Source organism: Trachinotus anak, unplaced genomic scaffold, assembly GCF_046630095.1.
Source record: "Trachinotus anak isolate AG129_WGS33_773 ecotype Australia unplaced genomic scaffold, CSIRO_AGI_Tana_v1 ptg000013l, whole genome shotgun sequence".
Taxonomy (NCBI): Eukaryota; Metazoa; Chordata; class Actinopteri; order Carangiformes; family Carangidae; genus Trachinotus; species Trachinotus anak.
In genome coordinates this window covers 4,401,714-4,423,252 of record NW_027273864.1, presented here as the reverse complement: position 1 = coordinate 4,423,252, position 21,539 = coordinate 4,401,714, and the positions used below count along the sequence as shown (strand labels likewise).

Here is a 21,539-nt window from a genome sequence, read left to right as displayed (position 1 = left end):
TGAAAAAAATCGATAAAAACAATATTCATTGAGAAAGAAAGACAGGAAACCTCTTATTACCCCTTATAAGATTTTTCATAAAAAATCATTTGTATTTGGATCCATAATGTATTCAACAATGAGACCCATGACTTTACCTGCCTTTAACACCACGTATTGTGTTCTTGATCTCACACAACAGTGATTCTCAAACTGTCGCATTATGGACCCCCATTTGATAAGATTTGGCCCCAGGGTGCTCTCCCATGAGATAAAATCTTTGTGTTTAGATTTTTTATTACAGAGTGTTTGAAACCCATGACCAAAATAATCATACATGTCGCTGTGTTACTTATGGATGGAATTATAGGGAAAATAAGTTATTCTCCTTTTGGCTTTGGACCCCTGAGGTTCCTTAAGGGGGGGTTCCTGTGGGTCTCCTACAACATTATCTATAATGACAACATCAGGAGCTTTTTGTTGTGTCTCTGTGGTTAAAACAGGTTTATAGATCTAACTGTGGATGTTTCCTAAAAAAAAGCCATAAAGGCAAAAAGTCCAATATTCTCTCTCCTTTGAGCTCCAGCTTGGTCTCCACCAATTCCTGAGAAAACTAACAGATTATTTAGCGGCTGAGTGCTACACTCAGTTTACCAGATAGTCGTTGATTTTGTCTGCGTGCCCTGGGGTGCTGTGGTCGACAGTTTGCAGAGCTTCATTTTTTTTAATGCTGAAAATAGCTAAAAAATGATTGTAGTAGCTTTAAGAGCTCATCTTGACCTATTTTGTATTATTTCTCTGTGGTTATAGCCTTTTAAATGATCTTAATGCTTTATGAAAGCATTTCTATGTGTATTTTTGTGTGAAATCTGCACATTGTCTTACCAACGTGGTGGGTTTTTTGTTGTCATTGCATGGGTTTACAGCTTTATGCCATTTTTAAAAAATGATTTTCTGGTTCTTGTGATATTCATATAATAGAACATACTACCACGGCTCTTTTTACTCTGTCATCTGACACATAAATTGCTCGCTGCCTCAGCCCCCTGACGCTGTTCCTAAGAGAGCAGCAGTTCTAACAATGTCCCCAGAGGACCTGCCACTTTGTTGAGCTGTTTGCCTGTTGCTATACAGCTGCTCGGCTCAGCATCGGCAGCCCCGCCATCGCCCAGAGAGCAGAGGCTACAATCCGCTCACATCCCCCCCATGCTGGCAAAGTGGTGAGCTGAGCCAGTTTGCACACAGCGTAAACAGCCAGTAATGACAGGGGAATGAGAGTCAGCCACACTGCGGCACTCTGTGGTGCTTTTAGGTGCTTTTGACCCAGACATGTAGGTGAACAGAAACTTGTGACTTGCTTTCACTCTGTGGTCATATTACTTATACTGCAAAGTGTTTATTATTTTGCACATTTCCCTAACTTTCACATGGAAATATGTAGAAGAGGAGTGGGAGTAAAAGGTCTGGTAGAAGAAGAAGAGAAGCTGCTGGAACAGGTTGCAGTGCAGTGCTTTACTCAAGAACATTTAGACACTGGTGAATGTGTCCTGCTAAATGTGCAGGGAAAGGAGCACATGTTAGTCCTGTCTGTGAATATTCTGTGTATCTAAGGATTAAATGGTTGATCTGAAATTAAATTTAAAGGAATGCTTTGGCATTTTTTGGAAATATGTTTGTTTGCAAATGTATTTGCTTTCTTGCCAACAGTTAGATAAGAAGATTTATACCACTCTCCTCTCTGTACAGTAAATATGAAGCTACAGCCAGTGTCTGGCTAGCTTAGCTTAGCACAGAGACTGTAAACGGGGGGGGGGGGGGGGGGGGGGGGCAGCTAGCCTGACCCTGTCCAGAGGTAACAAAATCCACCTACCAGAACATCTAATTCAGGTTAGCTGTTTCCTCCTCTTTCTTCGTGTTTATGCGAAACTACGTAAGTTAACCTCAGCAGCTTCATACTTGAAGTGAAAACATGAGAGTGGTACCAATCTATTCAACTAATAGCTACTTGCCAAGAAAGCAAAAATGAAAACTGTGTTTTGCACGTAGACTTTTCTCTCGTGAAGCTGAAGGACATAATCAAACTGCAACTCTCAAACTTTGGTATGAAAGCGTGGGATATGTGTTAGATTATTCCGTGTGATAAATCATCTTTTACAGACAGGTAGCTGAACTTAGGCTTGTTATTCATTTATTTTTTTATGCCCCAATTTTTTTACATGAGTGAATATTCACTATTCCTGTGTCTTCCTGTGAATTTACCACAGATGTGTACCTGCAGTGGCCTGTTGCGAGAAGCAGGTTTACTCCGCTATCTAGAATATTTTGCTGTGAGCAGCTCTTTTTTACTTAAGAACCAGTTTCGCATGTGAAGTGATTCTTCTGGGTTTTAATCAGTAAAGATTTCCAGAGAAGTCTGAGAGGTTGCTTCCTGGAACAGATATCTGTTAGTGGTCAGTGTAACAGGAAAATAACAACTTTGCAACAGAGTCAAATTACAAATTCATTCTGTTGTTGTCAATCAAACAGTTACGCGACAGATAGTGAATGGGAAAGTGGTCTCAGATTTTTGGATCCCACTGTATAAGGTACATTTATGGCATCTTACGTGTGATTTTTAATTTCTTATTTCAAACCATTTAATCTTAATTGTGGCATTTTATATGCAAGCTACACAATTAGAGAAATTTGAAATAAGTTGGGTGTAGTAGTAGTCGTAGTACTAGTAGTAGTAGTGTAGTGAGTAGAGTCGTAGTAGTAGCAGAGTAGTAGTTGGCTCACTGACTTCGATTCAATTCAAAATGAAAATGAAGTAATGAAGTAAGATTTATCAATTGTTTCTTGTAAAGTAAAATAACCGTTTTGAGTAGTGTCATTCTCTTTCTCTATTATATAAATATACACACACAAACACACACGCACACACACACACACACACACACACACACACACATGCATTGAGAATTCATTAAGAATTCATCATATTTCCCCGTTAAAGGTTTAATAGAATAATTTCTCTTCTGCTCTGACATGTTGTTGTATATTCTACAGATTGTGAAACCCTTTCAGGCTGATTTTTTTATGTTTGGGCTACATTAATAAAATTGCCCTGACTTGAACTTTTTTTTTTTTTTTTTTAAGTCATGCATTTCTGTGGAGACACAATGTGCTGTCTTTGTTTCCTTCTTCTTCACTGATCACTTGATATATTAAAATCAAATTTTCCACCAATAGGTAAATATTTTATGGACACAGACAAAGGCTGTGTATGATTACAGACCAGTCAGACCAGAGATCTTCTGTAAATCATCACACACAAACCAATTCAGGATGCTTCTGTACATTCAAAAGACAGTTAGTCAACTTATTTACTCAATAATGGATTAATTTGGCCCCTGCTCTTGTAATACTTGAACAGCATTTATTTACAGATATTTACTTTGCAGAACATCTTGCATCTAGCTAAAAATAGCAAATAATTACTCTGACTCATTCATTTAGGCTTAAAAAAAGTGCATTTCTTCATTTTACATGGTTGAAAACCAAATTGAAAATACAATAATACAACATCCAAGTAAAAATCTGATTATAATACAGACGAAGATCTAAAAATAGCAAAGACATCTCTAAATGTTTCAAACATCTGACAGTTTTGTTGATGATGAAGCTAAGTTTAGTTAACATATTAACACAAGGTGTCTTGCACACACACACACACACACACAAACACACAAACATCCTTGTAAATATAAAGAACTGCTTGCACTGTGCAATGAGAAAATCATAATGCAATACATAATGCATTCCCCAGCCCGTTACCCTGACCTTAACCATCACAACTCAATGACACACAATCATTTGTAAATATAAAGCCTCAGCCACATTGAGCTGAACATCTCTGACATTCATTGATTGGACAGGAAATCTTTTTGGCAGGGTTTACCAAATCTGTTACAACATGCATTCACTGGTAGTGATTCAGAGTCTAAGTGCAGTTTGAGTTTTTCATTTCCTGTCAGACAGCAGTAGCAAGGTGCTGAATGAATCTATAACTACCACAGAATTACTGTCAAACAGAGCGGTACTCTTACATGTACTATCTCTTAATATGAGAGGACGCGAAAAAATATTCAAAGCTGCATGAATCAATTATTTGTATTGCCGCCCACCCCACAGGGAATTACCACAGCTACACAGTTTTCCTCAGGCTGATTGTCCTGACGCTTTTTGTCTAGATTACATTGGAGACTAGCAGGTGAGCCTAGCACAGCATTTCACAGCTTAAGAGACATATTTTTCACAGCAGTTTCTGGAAACTGAAACAGAGCTAAATAAAAGTGAGTGAATGTTGAAGTTACAGTAAGTTGGTCCACTGGCAAGAAACACAACTTCAAATGTTAATGTTGCGCCGTGTCTGCTCAGTGTGAGGAGGCAACTGTTGACTAACATGTCTGCTAACGTGTTTAAAGCTTGTTACGCTTCAAATAATTGGCCAAAAAAAGCTTTAACATCTATATTCTAGCTAAATTTTGCTAAAATGTGACAAAATTTAGAGCTTTGTTTTGCTGCCAAACACTAGTGTGAAACAAAAGCTGTCTGTTGATGAAAACTTTGAAAATATCCACTGAAACTGTTGTGAATCCAAGCGGACTACAGCAAACTACTTGATATTCTATTCTTTTAATTTCCAGCAGTTTTCTTATGTACGTCTGGACACCTCACAGTGCGTTAAAGACATTTTCACAGCAGATTTATCTAGTCACAGTAGAAAAAGCACAGGTTTTACAAATAACATTAACGATATTAAATCTGATATTTCAAAATGCCCTCATGCTGATGTCATTGCACGTTTTTTGGGAAAAATGTCCTTTAAAATTTTTTTAGTTTCAAGGTGCCTCCTGGAGCTGTAATATGCTATTTCTCTGGCCTGGCTAACTTCCTTAACTTCTCCTGTATGTAATTTTTTACAAGGCTTCATAATGATTTTCAAGGAGTTGGTGCATTTACCAGTGTATTTGCACAGGGTCTTCTGTGTACATGTGTTTCCAGATGCGACACTGGCTTGGTGCTGCACAGTGTAGGAATGCAGATGACTGGAGAATGGAAACTCACGGGTTGTCCTTAAGAGGATTCATTCGCAGATTCAGTACACATGATACAGTATTTAATAGACTAACTGTGAGTCTTATTATATTTATCACCAACAGGATATCCTTTGTATGTCTATAAACTAATCAGAATTGGATACTGGTAAGTGTAAAAACTGTGTACTGAAATATGTTACACTGTGATAGGAATTTTCAGCCTCATACCAAGACAAAGTTCTTGTGCTTGCATATACACATCGATCACGTCTAACACATTTTACTGCGGCTTGGGCTTTGTGGAAATGAACAGTGGTCATTTCCAGATCAGAGCAAAGCCAACGACTGGGCAGTTTGTGTTTTTCACAGATTTCCACCTCAAGGACAAAGGGCTGCAAAAGAACACAATTTAATCTACTGGTTGTATTTTAATACTTTGTCTGAGTGTAGATTTTAAAATAATGGAGATATTAAGACTTTTTGCTAAACTATGATTTAGTTTAACTGTATTTTGGGAAATTTTATAATTGTTTTGAGACTTGATACCAGAAAATCTGCCATCACATCAGAAGGTCATCGCCACCTACTGACCTCATGCAGCCCACCCATTTTTTTGTCGCTTAATTTCCAGTTGCTAGTGTTAGCCACAGCAAAAACAAGTCAAAAGTTGCAACCCTGATTGATTCACACAGTCTACTTTATTTATCAAAGTTAGTAACATACATCAGATAGCAGATTTAAAAGACCATCTTTGCAGCAAAGCTACATGCAGTGCTAACAGTCATAAATGCTGTGTGCAATTTTGTGAAACTTAGAGAGATATTAAGGTTAAGCAGCAGATATTAAGCTGACATATTCCTAACTTCTGGTATAGACTGGAAGTTGAAAGATAAAATAAGAGTCAGTGAGCTGAGCGTCTTTGTTAATGAACTGTATAAGGTCGATAAGACGGTTTTCGTCCAGTGATGTAACATTTAAGTTACACTGTCTGCTGCAGAGTCAAATACAGGACATGGAACAAAATGACACTAATTTGGCAACTGGTCCGTGTAAATACGTGAGATATGAGTAATCTTTCCGTCAGGTTAAGAAGTCTACCTGACAACTACACTGGATGGATGTTTGCTTTAGAGAAAAAAAGAAAAAAGAAGATCATGCCAGCAAAGGCAGAAATAGCTAACTGAATGGAGACGTGCCTACATACAGTACGGTGCAGCATGAGGTCCTTCTGCTGGTTAATGATCCTCCAGCCTCCTTTTCCAAACCAGGAAGTGAGGTGAGAATGGAAGACAAAACAGCACAGGGCCCCAGCAACACCTCGGCAGAGTGGCTGTCCCTGGCAACGCCGAGGCGGTCTGTGCCAGTTTTGGGCCACTTCTGTGCCGGGGCTTCTTTGAGCCCAGAAGAATGTCAGGGGGGAGATTTGGAAACCTTCCCTTAGCTCAGGATGAATGGCTGTCGAGGGAACACACCCCCCCTCTCTCTCTCTCTCTCCCATCCAGCCTTCCTCCTCTACACACAGAGCAGCAGCAGAAAACTGCGACAGGCCTGAGTTTGAGTTTCCACTTCTGTGAGTCATTACAAACTTTGGTGAGAGTGCTGTCACTACCGTCATGCACACGCTCCATCCCATCTGATTCTTTAGCTTAAAGGACATTTAGAGACATGCAAGTTTGATCAACATTCCTCTGCACGCAACATGTTGACATCAGGACACACAGCACAATCATTCCAACGAAGTCAGGTGGAGAATGTGAGCTGTAACAGACATTAGCTGTGAGCTAGCTGGCAGTGGACACACTGTGGTAGTGTGTGTGTTTTCTCAGCTCACTGAATTCACCAGAAACTCTAGTTCTCTCTGTTGTTTCCCTTCAGGGTCTTTTTCCTCTCACCTCAGTACATTTAAAGCAAACATTTTAAGCATCTGTGCCGTCTCTGAAATCCACTTTGTGTTGATTGCAACATTTGAAGCCTTTGCCTGCATTTGACAAAACTAAACAGATGTAAAAAGTAACTTAAAGCTTAGTGACTTTGTTGTAGAGTTTTACATTTTTGTTGTGTTACCACATCCCCACTGTATACCTTCCTCCAGTACAAACAGCCTAGCTAGCTAGCAAGGGTACCGAAAAAATAGCCTGCTGATGCCTTCATCTTTCTGTCATGTGACACCATAGGTGTAGTTCTGCTGTAGCGCACAGGGATGATGCTCTGCCACTTTTCTTCTTCAAGTAATGACATAAAATATCTGCAGTATACACATTTCAAGTGTTTGAAGATCCAATCATCACTGAAGCGTCATGCAAGAGAGCTAAAAAAAAAACACATGAAATGATCAAAGGTGTCATATTGACATTTAAGGTGTTGCTTGGAGCAAGTAAGTCAATGAAACCATACAAAACACAAACTACTTGTGTTTGTTCACCTGCAGCTTAACATCACGCTAAGTACAACCTGCTACATTCATGTTCTCGTCTGCTATCACTGAGCTGGATGTTTGGCTGGCTGCTGTGTTATATTCTCAACATGAAGAAGCTGTTCAGTCAGCTAAACATTTGATCATGTGTTCATAGTTGATGTATGTAGACTTGCCATCTTGGGAACGATGGTTACTACACCTCTGTGCAACCCGAACCTCAGCAGACCTCTACAGACTTGCGAGGCGAGTGCCATGTGACTGATGGAGACAGAAGGCTCCATCAGCAGGCTAAGTTCAGTTCTTTGTACTGTAGGAGAAAATAAACAGTGAAGAAGTGCAGAGCACCACTGCCCTTGACAAATGCATAAAGCTCTCTACAGTGACGGGAAAACTGTGGTAAAACTTCAATCTGCTGTTTCTTCAGTCTTTCACTTCTATTTAGTTCAGACAAGCCAGCCTACCACCAAATATAACATTATACCCACTATTAGACTAATGCCACTACTAATCTGTTCATGGTGACATGAAATAAACTACCGTCAACACCAGAGAAATCATCTCTTCTCTTAGATAACTCTTCTAGAAGATCTCTGGTAGCCTGCACAGCCAATATCGCTCAACCAGCAGTAAACATGCTAACAGATAAGCCAAATCTGGCCATGACCCACCTGTGCAATGTCGGATTATTAGCAAAATTTTGAGTAAAGTGGCCATGTCACGGGATCTTTACAGTTACTTTGCTGAGTACAATCATCATTTATGATGAACAACCCAATTTAGAATAAATTGGAATTATCCTTTAAAACTACCACAGCCTCATACAGCTGACCTCATGCTCATTTATTATGTATATTCACTCTCATCCTTCAACTTGGAACATGCTTCTATACATCACAGTCACATGTGTGATCTCATACACATCTGAACTTTCCACCACATACAGTAAACTGTACCACATTATTTGCTGCTACTACTAATAAAAACTAATTTGGGGTCACAGAGTTCAGATGGAAAGTGGATGTCCTGACCTGTGAGCCTCCCGTAATGAATGAGCTGCGACCGTTCAAATGGCAAGTACAAGACAAGGAAGGTGTTAGGGAGTAACGGACAGCCTCACCAATTAACTCGCTTGTCCTCACATTGCATGTGTGCAGTTATGTGTATCTGTGTCTGTGTGCATGGGTGGGTGAAGAGTAACCTCCTGCAGGCAGCATATGGTTCACCCATTAAACAAAACAGACATCATGATCATCACATCATGGAGAGATGGAAACTGGAGAGCGGAGACAAAAATACTTTGAGGTCAGAGGAGTGTGGAGCAGACCTGCCCTGTGTTAAAGGGCACAACTGTGTTTTTCCAAGTTTTAACCCATTGTCCCCATACTACATATCTGGTATAGTTTGCAACTGATTTGCCAAAATGTGATGCAGTTTATTATGACTCCACACCGGCGACAGTGAGAGCTGGAGGCATATTGTTTTCGGGTGGTCCGTCCATCTGTCCCATTCTCATGTATGTGATATCTCAGTCATGCCTTCACAGAACTTCATAAAATTTCGCACAAACATTCACTTGGATTTAAGGTCAAAATCAGTGTGACCTCACAAAACACTTTTTAGCCATTATTCAAGACTTAACACAGCAATTATGACAAAATTTCACACAAATGGTTCATATTTTATATGACTCTGGATAAACAGGGATATAACCTGAAACTAGTCTGAGTGGCAGAGGGATGGATACATATTTACATATGTCTACAATGTAAATGCATACATACATATACATACATACACATGGCTATTTTACATACATACTTTTATTTTAGATACCTGCAGCAATGAAAAAAGAAAACAGCCTGAAACAGTGGGTGAAAATGTCTGTGGGAAATGTAATTATGCAAAAATATTAGAACAATGTTTAAATGAGTTCAATAACCGGAGGCTGATTCAACAGTGGAACCTTCGCTGCTGTTGGTTTGTGCATCCATGTGACTATACTTTGTTTATTTTATTGAACGTGTGTGACGTCCCTCAGACTCATCCGTTCTCTCTGGCAGAAGAAGTACCTGCACCATTACATAATAAAAAGTAGGCCAATGATAATGATGAACTAACTTCATATAGAGTTTTACAGTTTACTCAAAGACAGCTTTCATTAATCTTTTTTTTTGTTTGTTTGTTTTAAACTTCACACATATTTCAAACACACACATGGTGGGAATTTAATTCTGAAGTTGTAGCATTTGACTGTGCAAATACAATTGTTCCCATAAATTATGCAACAGGTTTGGAAACCTTGTGCTCAGATCAAATAACCCCTCAGCAAACAGTTGGTTCATGACACTGTGCAGGTTCATTTCTTTTTTAAATTTGTTTCTAGGAGCTTTGCCACTGTCACAGCAGCACACACTGCTGAGTAAAAGATACTCGGAAGTGACAAAAGCATTCTGCCAGCGACCCAGTGACAATGTTGACTGGTTGTTATTCACCGAAGTGTTAACCTTTAAAGGGCGATTTATACGTTTTCTCTGCTGCTGAACATGTTTTTTTATTGGGAGCAGGTGGTGCTGATTGTCGCTCAACAAGCGCTTCGGCCATTGTTGCGGTTACGAGACAGGAGGTTATAATACGCCCTCTGAGCAGCGCCAAGTCTTCAGAGCAAATTGGAGGCTACAGTGAGTCGCTATCGGAAAGGGTCAAGACGGGCTGGTTAGCGCGCTAACTTCAGGAGAAGAAAAGACGTAATAGAGACAAGAGTTAATATTGGTGTTGTTTTCCACCTGTGGACCAGCTGTTGATGAGTAAAGGAATGAATTTTGGTGCTGACAATGTTTCTTCGAGACTGGTAAGTTGTTGCTGTTAATGCTAATGTTAGCTAGCAAAACTTACATATAGCTCATTTAATGCAACATCCTTTTGATCCTCTCCCACTTTAAATATAAAACAAAATCGAAAATGAACAGTGAGCATCAATCTAATCATTGATACTTTGATCACCTCAGTTACGTCAGTGTATCATTCCCTGTCTATCAGGTGTCGTGCAAAAAGCAGTGTGGTGTGATTATATGAATGTAGGCCTCCTTACTGAAACAAACCTCATCTTTACTTTTTCAGACTCTATTTTTTAAAATAGAGATAAAATAACAAAGACAGATTTATTTAACTCTGTCTTGCCATTAATCTTCTTGTTACCTTAAGGTTAGGCAAGTTTCACTAGTTTAAGCAAATGCCCGCCCCCCTCTGTGTCTCTCTGCTGCTTTGTCAGGGAAATTAGTTTGACTGAGTTAATGTGGAAAAAACACAGAGAGGAATACAGCAGCCATGGAGAGCGGTCACAAACACGCAGCTGGCCTCACTTGAATGCAATCAGCCCATTTTAGATTGGATGATGTCTAAAATAGGTGTGTGTGCGTGTGTGTGTGTGTGTGTGTGTGTGTGTGGGCATGAGTCATTTATAGAGCAGAATTCGACCCTTAGCTGGCAGCAGAAAAAGCCTCAAACAGGAAATCAGTGTAGATGTAGAGTAAGCAGGGAATGAGTATCACCTAAAGAGCCTTACCAACCATTAGTAAACCTGCTGCAACAATCTGAGTGCAGCCATCATTGCTAAATTCACATTAACTGAGCATGAATCACTTAAGATGGTCAAGGACCCTCTAGTGCCTATTAACGTAGCATTTGAGGGCAGTGTCAGATATCGACCTCTGATATGGCACAGCAAATTGCAACTCTGGGGTTTCAAAATAAAATGCTTGTCCTTGTCCAGCTGGGTAGAAAAACTGCTGCTACCATGTCATCATAGCTTACATGTGGACATGGGAGAGATTTCCATGTCGCTTTCATGATCACGCCTTCTGTTCACTTCAAAGATTTGTAGACACTGACTGTGCAACTAGTTCAGTTCGAAGGTTCCGTGGCAAACATTTATTTGTACATGTACTGCAGACTTCTTGTAAATGGTGTAATTTAATGTGAAGCAGTAAAATGACTGTTTAGAGGTAAATTTGTATGTGACAGGTGAGATTCTAGTAGGAAGTGACAGCTGCTAACCAAGATACACACAGCTGGATCTTGCAGGTGGTAAGAAATTAACTGAGTGCATCCAGAACAGATCTCACCCTCACACACGTAACCTTAGCATACAGAAAAACCGGCTGGCATGTATGAAATTCCTGCTGTTAGTCTGCAGGACATTCATTCTGAATGTTATTTGTGTTAGTATGTATAAACTTCCCGCTGTTCACCATCAAAATACAGAAGACACTAAATAGCCTATATGCCTTATATTAGCGCAGACACTACCCAGGCAGTTAGCTTCACTCATGACAAACGGTGTTAACACATGATTTAATATCTATTACCTGCTGCAGAGGCTCAGGAAAACAAACTCTGGACACCTGATTTTTTTTTCCCCCTCTTAAATAAAAATGATGCATTTTCCATCCACTGCCATCAGTCTACCTGCTGAATCTCTAAACGCATCTAAAACTGATCAATGACCAACAACACTCGGTCTCCTCTTACAGGTGTTTCCTCCACCTGTTTCTGTGCAAAGTTACTCACCACCTTATGAAAATCCAGCGTTCAGACCAGATAGCTACATGCTAATGGCTAATTTAGTACTGTGAGCTCAGGTTACATAACTGGACGGGGATACTGGATACTGGGATCCAATAATGGGATACTGAATATTTTCCAGGCAGTTTAAGGCACAAAAAATTACTGTTCATGATGATCTCCTCATAAGCTTTGCGTATGTCTGGTATGTTTTCTTCACCTCATGATCACACCTGTTGTATGTGATGGTGTTAAGATAACAGATAGTTGTGATCTCATGTTAGCATTACAGCTACTTATTTAAGTACAAAAATTCAATTGTCAGAATTTATTTTCTTCTCCTTCCCTGCCTTGGCATCGCTTGTCATAATGTACATACTACATTTAAGAAAGTGTGTCATTTCTGTTCGAACATAATTAAAGTAAATTCGACCACATACCCACTAATGTAATAACCTGCTGTCAGTTTGTACTTCACTGTGGAGAACCTCAGACTGCAGAGAATCCGTTCAGTGTGTAATCACTGCCATCTAGTGCAAAAGAAGCGCAATACAAACTACAGATCCCATTTATTCCACTGAATATGACGACTCATATCCTTAGTGTTACATGTCCTGATGGGGTGTAGGGCAGAACACAGATTGGTTGTGTCGTAGAATACAATAAAATCGCAAGGAAAATATTCCACAGCTTCTTCCTCTGAGCCAAAGAGACAAGAGTTGGCTATAATGACAGCAAACAGGAAGTCACAAAAACAGATCTGTAACATCACAACCTGAGAGAAATGTTAAGTGATGGTTTTTACTACACAGCATATGTTGCACAAATCAAACACCGAAAAAAGAATGAAATCTGTATTGCTTCAGGAATAAAAATGAGTACAATCAATCCTCGTCTTTGCCCCCACCAGCACTCTGGTAATCACTGAAACAAACATACTGTCATTTAATGCATCTTTTCTTTTCATATATGCAATGTATTAAAACAGATCTATGACAATAATCACAAATGTGCACTTTTACAGCACAGAAGAGTGACAGTACAGCATTCTTAGTGTAATTACTACAATGCATTACATTAGAAATTATTGATGGTAAAATCTGTGTTAACTGCTTTAGTGTAAATGCAGTTTACCAGCAAACTTTTCATGATTTTTTTTGCTATGTTATATTGCATTTCATGTCATCAAACTAAATTAAAATCTTATGAGGAAATCAAACTATCTATGCTCAGTTGTTAGCAAGCTGCACACAACAAAGACACAAAACATGAAATGCAAATATGCCATAAAATAGGTCTTCTGTATATTTTCTGTTTACATTTACTGAACATAATAGCTACAAAATATGCTCTTCTCCAAGTATGCACTACAACGTACAGAAGTGTCACATACTAAAAGTATCAAGAGACAGAAGTTGGTATAAAGAAAGAGCCAGCTCCTCCGTTGTGCAGGTGTGTGCTTCCATGAGGGTCTACGTGTCAGTACAGCCCAGCAGGGGGCAGTGTCATCTGTTACATGGCATTACAAAGTCAGGGACTCGGACTCCATCTCTCTCAGTGTTCTTGCTGCTTCCTACGTATTGCACTACAGACTGATTAGGGTTGTAGAGAGAAGAGGAAGGGGACTCTGATCTGCTGCGTTCATCTTGGGTCGGTCGCTGCAGGCTACAGATACTCCTCTTCTTTTACATAGAGGATCTCATGGGCTGAGCTGGGAACCTGGGCGAGACAGAGAGAAAAGATGGACAGTCACCATATGGAAATACTTAACATGGTCCCTGTCAACAATTTGACCACATTCAAATCAGTGTAAATAACTGCACTTTACATAACATAACCACTTAACTTACAGAGAAACTTACCTAACCAAAGGATTAACTAAGTAAAATCTTTTTAGACACTGTCATTTTCTTTCCTTTTATAAATGACTCAGTAATATTAAAGGTCCCATATGAGGTTAATTTCCATGTGTTTGTGATTATAAAGCAAGTCTAGGTTCTATATTAATACTGTGAAAGTATCAAAGCCTCAGTCAGTTTTGTGCAGTCAATCAAATAAAAGAATAGAACAGCCAATCAGAAGAGAGGCACAGTCCTCAGAAGAGAGGCTTTGGCTCACGGACCTGTTGTTACTAGAGCTGCAGAGAGAAGCCTGAGAGAGGAAATGCAAAACTACACTGAGATGCTTTTGGTTCTCAAAACCACAAAGAAATCTTATGGATATCAACCCTTCAGAAATAAAACACTGGAGAAGAGTAAAATATGGAACCTTTAAATACTGTCTAATAGATACTGAGGACTTCATTCAAAATTCAATCACTTTCACTGGGCTGACAAATCTCCACAAGGGGGAGCTGTTCAGTCATGTTAGTACCAGTGGGTGAGGGAAGTGAGGTGCTGCATGTTTAATGTTGCAGGTTCATTTTTGTTTTTTCTCTCTTTGTGCTCATGTTTCAAGGTTTAACATCCCTGTATCACATGATCAGTGAATATTAAAGGCCCCTGAAAAGACATTTTCTTCATCCTAATTAACTAGATCAACATGTGATTGCTGTTGTGAGATCACTGTAAGTCTGATGTTAACAAACCACATCCATAAATAAATGAAAATGTATGACCTGGGCTTAACATTTGTGGATTTCAGGTACTCGACCATGAGACTAGTACTACTACTACTTTTCTTCCATATGTTGAGCTTGACAGTTCATTGTTGACCTCAGAAACAACTGACAAAACTAACCTCGAATAAAGGTCCACTTACTCATTGTTCTGGAAATTTCAACGGTATTGCACAGTCTCCCTCAGGAGATTGATTCATTATTCTGAGCACCACATCTGCAGTTCCTTGGCAACTAAGCAAACTCCTGGTCTCCTGATGGGAACGTAGTCATTAAACTAAACTAAATTTCCTGAATGTTTTTCCTGTTGATGACACAAACCTTCTTTCTGCTGCTGCTGTGTTGTGTCCTGTCGACAGGTGGAGCAGGTTGGTCTGATGCTGTCGCTCAGAGAGTGTTTGAGCCTTTTTTCAGGTGCTTTGGATCAATGACACTGTGTCCTTCTTATCTTACGTTGGGTCACCATATTGTACAGTGTCCCTCACTTAAAGTGATAGTTTGGGTTACTGGACGTGGGGTTATGTGAGATACTTATGTATAGTCAGTGTGTTACCTGCAGTAGATTCAGATCAGCGTGCTCCCAGTTTAGAGAAGCAGCAGGAGCACTGGTACAGAAGCTGAGGGATGTGCTGCTGTGGACGGAGCCGAACTAATATCAGTTGAAGTGTAGGCTTTGTTTTGAATATTTTCACTGCTTTATCTTCCCATCAAACAGCTCTCTCCTTTGGAACTACAGCCTATGAACTGTTGCACTACTGTATTCCTACCCACAAGCACAACTATGGCACACACTCCTCAGAACAGCTGTTTGAGTCAGACAAACTTAAGCGTAGTTGCACTTGTGCATAGGAATATCGTAGTTCAGCGCTTAAAAAATGTAGTTCCTAAGGAAAGAGCTGTTTGACACCAAGATAAAGCTGTGAAAACATTCAAAATGAAGCGTACACTTAAATTGACATGAGCTTTTTTTCTGTGGTCATTTTTTTTAAGTGGTTAAAACACACTTTTGCAGATGGCTTCTTCCACAGCAGCACATCACTCAGCATCTGTACTGGTGCTCCCACTGCGTCTCTAAATCTCTAAATCTACAGCAGCTAATACATAGCTAACATAGCTGTCTCTGGTTCAGCTGCTCTGGTCTTTCAGGTTCCTTCAGACGTGATGGCAATAAACAGGATAAAACTCAGCAGTACATTTCTTTTGAATACTTTCAGTAGATTGTTTGTGATTCATGGTGATATAAAAGGCAGATTTGTTTTGATTCCAGTGAGAATTGTTTTCGAACACTCAGCCCTGCACATCAGGCAATAGAGGGGAGGCCTGATTGTGAGTGATTTACAAGTTGGAGAGTCGATATGTAAACTCAGAGATTTAAGACAAAAAGACAAAGTTAAAGCTGGAGAAGGATTTGATGTGATATTAAATACACATTTCACCCACTGGCCCTGTTCAGACCTGGTATTAACATCTGTCCCTGGTGATCTGATCACAAGTGGACTGCTCTAAGTTAAAGTGTGATCGCACCCAAGATGCATTGATGACACATTTGAGATCCGATCGCTCAGACCACATTCAGAGGAGGTCTGAGCCACATGTGGCCACGTTCTTCTAGCAGTGTGAACACAAATGAGTCCTGGGCCACACTGAAGGACCGCCCCCCTCCACTGACGTGCTCTGCCACAGTCTGATTAGTCCCGTCACAGCTTCGTAACCAACTGAAAATATTTAACTATTTCTTACAGATAAAATCTTATTTCAGTGTAGAGCTGTGAACAGTGCGCTTATTCCTCCATGACCATCTCTCTCTCTGTTTTTCTCTCGCTCTCTCACACATCCTCACATTTGAATACTATGGATGTATGTACAGTATAATACCTATTAACTTTGATGTGAACGAAGTGAGTAGTACAGAGGTTACTATTAGTCATTCCACATGTAATTTACTGTTACAGTATTTCATGATGCTGCTCATTACTGGGAAAAGTAGGACATAACTGCCCATCACTGTCATGTGCAGTGAGTAACGTAGGTGTGATCCTGACAGACAGATGTGCAGTGAGTCAGTTGACAGACTGTTAAGAGCCTTCTCTTAACACGTCCCTGCTCACAAGCTGCTCACTGCAGTGTGTGGCTCCACATGGAATCACACTCAGCAGCTGCAGAGGCCACTGCACATTCAGGGTGAAGGTATAAATAAACAAGTGAACTGGCTGTTTTAACTGTGAGCATCTGCCACCACGGAGACTGGTTCATTCATCTGTTGAGTTACTGTAAATATTGTATCCAGTCTTTGCAGTTAAATTGAGCCCTGCTGTACCTGGTTGACCCCTCCCACCACCAGGAGGCGGTCTCTGATGACAATGGAGGAGGCGGAGCATCGGGGGAAGGTCATGGGAGCCAACCGCTCCCACTTCTTCCTCTGAGGATGAAAGGCCTCCACTGTGTCCAGAGCTGAGGGCTCATGACCTGAAGAATGAAGGAGGACATATAAACACACACAGTAATACTATATTACATTATATTATATTAACACGCAATTCATTAAATTAAATTTGAATGTGCTCCCCCTCCACAGACACTCTGCATATCCTTACATATAAATCTTGCTGTCTTACTGGTGACAGCATTTTTACAAGTTTCTGGCAAGGAGCCTGCTGAAGCTGAGTGTGCTGAACAGCAGGCAGTCAGACAAGGTCGTACACTTGACGTTACTCTGCTGTCTCACTGGGGTGTTAAGCTACGAGGCGAGTCCAGAGATTCATTGTCAATTGTTGTGCTTTGTATAAAGTTCACAACAGCCTCATCTTTAGTTAGTTACTTTGCCATCTATGGTGCAGAACCCAAAATACTTCCACACACTGCTTCTCAGATGCTTTGATGTTGTGATTGTCTGCTCAGGACCTGTTTATTAATTTGAACAACTTTTTCCCCCATATTTGAGCAAATGTTTGCGTTTTGAATAAATAGTGACAGCCCGGCACGGTACTGGCTGGCATGCAGAGGTTTTCTCAGGGGGAAAATCTTTTCTTTAAATTTCACATGATTTCTCTCAGATGTACATTTACATCAGAATGAATGCAACCATCAAACTTGTTATTCAGTGCAGTTAATCATATAAATACAACCAGGGGTTAAACTGGGATTTGTCCAATGAGGGTAGTGGTTCGGGTATAGGTGGGATGGTTTCCACAGACCACACTGTCAACAGCTCCGAGGATGCTGACTGTCCAGTGTAACAGTTTGATTGTTTCTGGAAAGAGATGTTGCTGTCGAGTTAAATGTCATTTTTTAAATGTTGTATCACAAACTAAATTTCATTCACTTCCACTGAATTATATATTTATTGGTAATTTGGGTGAAATGGGTGAAATGAATTAGTGGAGGGAAAGCCTAAACTCTGTGAAGCATTTGAAGTCTCAAAAAACAGTTTAGTTTTTTTTGTGTTGAATTTGTGTTTCACTATCTGTCGCCTTATTTTGAAGTTACTGGTTTGCAGTAATGCCGATGCAAATGTGATTGCATTTAAGCAACAAACTCGGCAAATCAACACACCTGACATCCCAGAAAAAGGCTGTGATTCTCCAGAGAAACTGATACTTGTTTTGCTGAAAATAAAAATGCACAGCTTTGATGGTGCTGGACTTTGTTCCTGATGCTTTCACCGTCACCTGTTTGCTGCGGTGAAAGGCATATTAATAAATAAAGCTAGGATAAGATCACAATGCCACATCTTTATGTATAAATATTTCTAAGAGGTTACAGTTGCTCTGATGTGTAAATTGCACACAGCCCCGTCTCAGTTTGGAGACTCGTATCGATCCTGCTGCTGTGTGATACAGCAAAGAAATTCACTGAGACAGTGTGTGTGACAGTGGACGTCTGAAGCCAGAAGAGTGAGAGAGGGTTAGACTTGAACTGGTCAGAACTCAGCCCTCAGCTCCAGTCGGCTACACTGAATACAAGTGCATAATTTTCCCTTCATTGTAAGATCATGTGTCTGATAATGCTGCTGGACTTCCTCTTTGTTTTCTAGTGTGGTTTCTGGTTCACTCATTGAAAAGTTACTAAAACCAACATTACGACTCATTAACTGACCAAACTCTGCTTGCACACATTGGTATTTTTGATGAATTCATTCCTTCATGGAGGCCGTCACCTGCTTCTTAACAGTACAACAACACTACAACTCTATAGGCCTCATGAAATGGACCCACAGAGTTTCATCTCATGAGTCTAGAGGACATTTTTCCACTTGGCAGTTTTCAGTGATGTAATTAACCATGTGTGTCCAATGTAACTTGAAAAGACAAAATGTTGCAGAGATGCAGCTGGGAGCTAGTGCAGATGAGAAAGAGCTGGAAGAGGAAAAGATGGCGTGTCGGCGTGGGCTCACTGTGACTTCAGTCAACACAAGACGGACAAAATGAAGCTTAACAGAACTACTGCTGGAAATCAGCAGAGAGCAGAGCAGCCTCTTTGGAAATGCTCAGTGTGGTGTGTGTGGCGATTGTGTGGCGGTGCTCAGGAAAGGCAGGTGTGCTGCACAATGGAGGTGAGTCAGTAACTGGATGTTCAGAATGTAAAGGCTGCAGTGCATGAAAAACAGAGTTACCAAGTTTTGTTTACCAGCAGCTGAGTATGATGATGTTCATGCACAACACCTGCTGAATCATACCAGACGAATGTGGCACAAACATGTTTGAGCCTCAGATGTTTTAGTTCACTGCTCGTCTCTCTTACCAAGTCCCCCTGCCACAACCATCCGGCCACGCAGGAAAGCAGCAGCAAAGTCAGCTCTCTTTGTTTTCAGTGCCACCGTCTCCTCCGACTTCAACCAGGCTCCTACAGAGAAGAAGAAGACGAAGAAGAAACACGGAGCAAAAGTGTGAACATAAGCTTGTAATGTAACTGAGTGGCACTGGACTTCAGCTGGACAGGATGCTTCTGAGTTTGTTTTGAGAGAGTGACCTGCACAAACTGGTAAGGCAGCTGAACTCAGGACAAATACACACACACACACACACACACACACACACACACCTGGCAAGGACACACAAAGGTTATAACAAACACGGACAACAAACAGAAAGGGAGGCGGCAGGAGGGCTAGAGTCAGGCTACTACCGGGGAGAAACAGTGAGGATACCTTCGTTAGCCTGCTGGTACATCGTTTTCGTGACTGATGTTCAATGAAAAATTTGATCTGGTGACTAATGGGAGACCAATGCTGACGCTGATGATGACAGGATCACTTCTAATGGCTCTGTGTCTCGGACCGATTCCTATTTAGCATGGAAAGGATGACATCTTGGGTCTAAGATAGCTGATCTCTGAAGTCTGAAGTTTGCACAGAAGCATGAAAATTCAGCTTGGTACCTGCAAGCTACAGTTCACCTGGGAACCTGACTGCATGTGTAGAGGAGTGTAGGTTGTTGCACTACATCAAGAAGAAGAGGCCAATATAAATGCCCGTAAAACCCTATGTATTTAGTTAGTGAATACTTTTATTTTGAAAATTTCCTACTTTTCCTTTGCTTGCTTATGTTAATGTATTTTTACAGTTTTCTGTTTCTGCTATAGATTTTCTTTATTATATATTTTTACCTTTTTGAGATTGGGTTTTATTTATTTTCATGCATGAATCTGTTAATTAGGAGAGAAGTTAGGTGGCATGCTGATTGCTGTGGTCTACTGCTGTGACGGGGATGTGCATCATTCTGCAGCTGCTGGTGATAGTTCACAGGCAAGGAAGACTCTGTGGATGCTCAGTTTCTGTAATTTGCAGAGAGGCTGTGTTGTTGCCATGTCTGGTGTCTTGTACTAAAGCGCTAACAGTTCTGGGAAGAGTGGCCCTTGTCCACAATATGACACATCAGTGCTGCTGGAGCGTTCAGTCTGTTCGATCCACAGGATGGGTTGTTGGAATGTGTAAGCACCAATATCCTACAAAGTACAACACACACAGTTGTTCATACTCTTCCCATAGCTCTCACCCCTCCGTACAGATATTCCAACCAACCTGTAGGGCCTGCTACTGCAGTGATGCATACATGATCCCTCAACTGCTTCCCACCCAGAACACTGCTACTGCAAAGATGCAAACCCACAGCTGGGAATTAAACGCAGGTGCAGCGGTGAGCAAGTGCTTTTTTTCTTATCTACCACTGAAGCAGCCGTCGGCAACTTTAATCCCAAAACAACGTAAAAGACAAATCAGTGGAGCCGCAGGTGTGGAAGACGCTACAGTTTTAATTTAATCTCCCTAATTAGCTGACAACACTGACAATAAAGACTGTTTTCTGCAGACCTTAAGCAGTGCAGAGGTGACATTTCCTTCACACTTAAAGCTGAGGCACTTCAGATGACAGAACGTGTACTTGAGAGTGGAGGAAATGAAAACATAGCCATCAAAATAATGTTTGTCTTTCCCCAGCAGATTCTCCTTAAGTTTTCTTTTTTCTTTTAGGTTTTGTTGCTGCCAAGTCTTGTTTATCTGAAGGAAACCCAGACTGGAGAGAGTTGTGACAGAGGAAGAAAGATAACTTCATTAGGGAGCAAGGGAGGGTGAAAGAATGAGAAAAAAAAACATAGAGCAGGAGAGAAAAAGTACAAAATGTCTTGCTCTTTATCTTTGTCTGCCTTCTTTTCTGGATCTCTCTGTTTCTCTTATTATTTCTCATATTCGTTTTTCCATTTCCTTTCCCTGCCTCCTACCTTCCTCATGGTTGTCATGGTCATCCTTTCTTTCTCTCTCCCTCTTCCTCATTTATTTTCAGTCTTTTTATTAAACAAGAGGCAGAGGCACAGAGGTTAAGAGAAACAAATAGAGGCAGAGGGAAAGATAAGTAGCCAGACGTTTATTCTTCCTGCATGCTGCAGCAGTGTG

The 21,539-nt window shown here is 40.5% G+C and overlaps 1 protein-coding gene and 1 long non-coding RNA gene across 2 annotated transcripts in view; one reads left to right on the top strand and one right to left on the bottom strand.

The window, feature by feature from the left end:
• Positions 1-9,867: 9,867 nt before the first annotated feature.
• LOC139630627 (uncharacterized) lies at positions 9,868-20,162 on the top strand. Its single transcript, XR_011693194.1, has 3 exons — positions 9,868-10,324; positions 16,941-17,153; positions 17,278-20,162. It is a non-coding gene; the product is annotated as an uncharacterized lncRNA (long non-coding RNA).
• Positions 12,587-21,539, bottom strand: part of klhdc8a (kelch domain containing 8A) — a 43,217-nt gene continuing 34,264 nt past the window's right edge. Inside the window, exons 7-9 of the mRNA XM_071494248.1 lie at positions 19,394-19,495; positions 16,971-17,119; positions 12,587-13,755 (exon numbers count right to left, since the gene is read on the bottom strand). Coding sequence (XP_071350349.1) covers positions 13,702-13,755; positions 16,971-17,119; positions 19,394-19,495 — 305 coding nt within the window. The 3' untranslated portion in view covers positions 12,587-13,701. The remainder of the gene's footprint in view (positions 13,756-16,970; positions 17,120-19,393; positions 19,496-21,539) is intronic.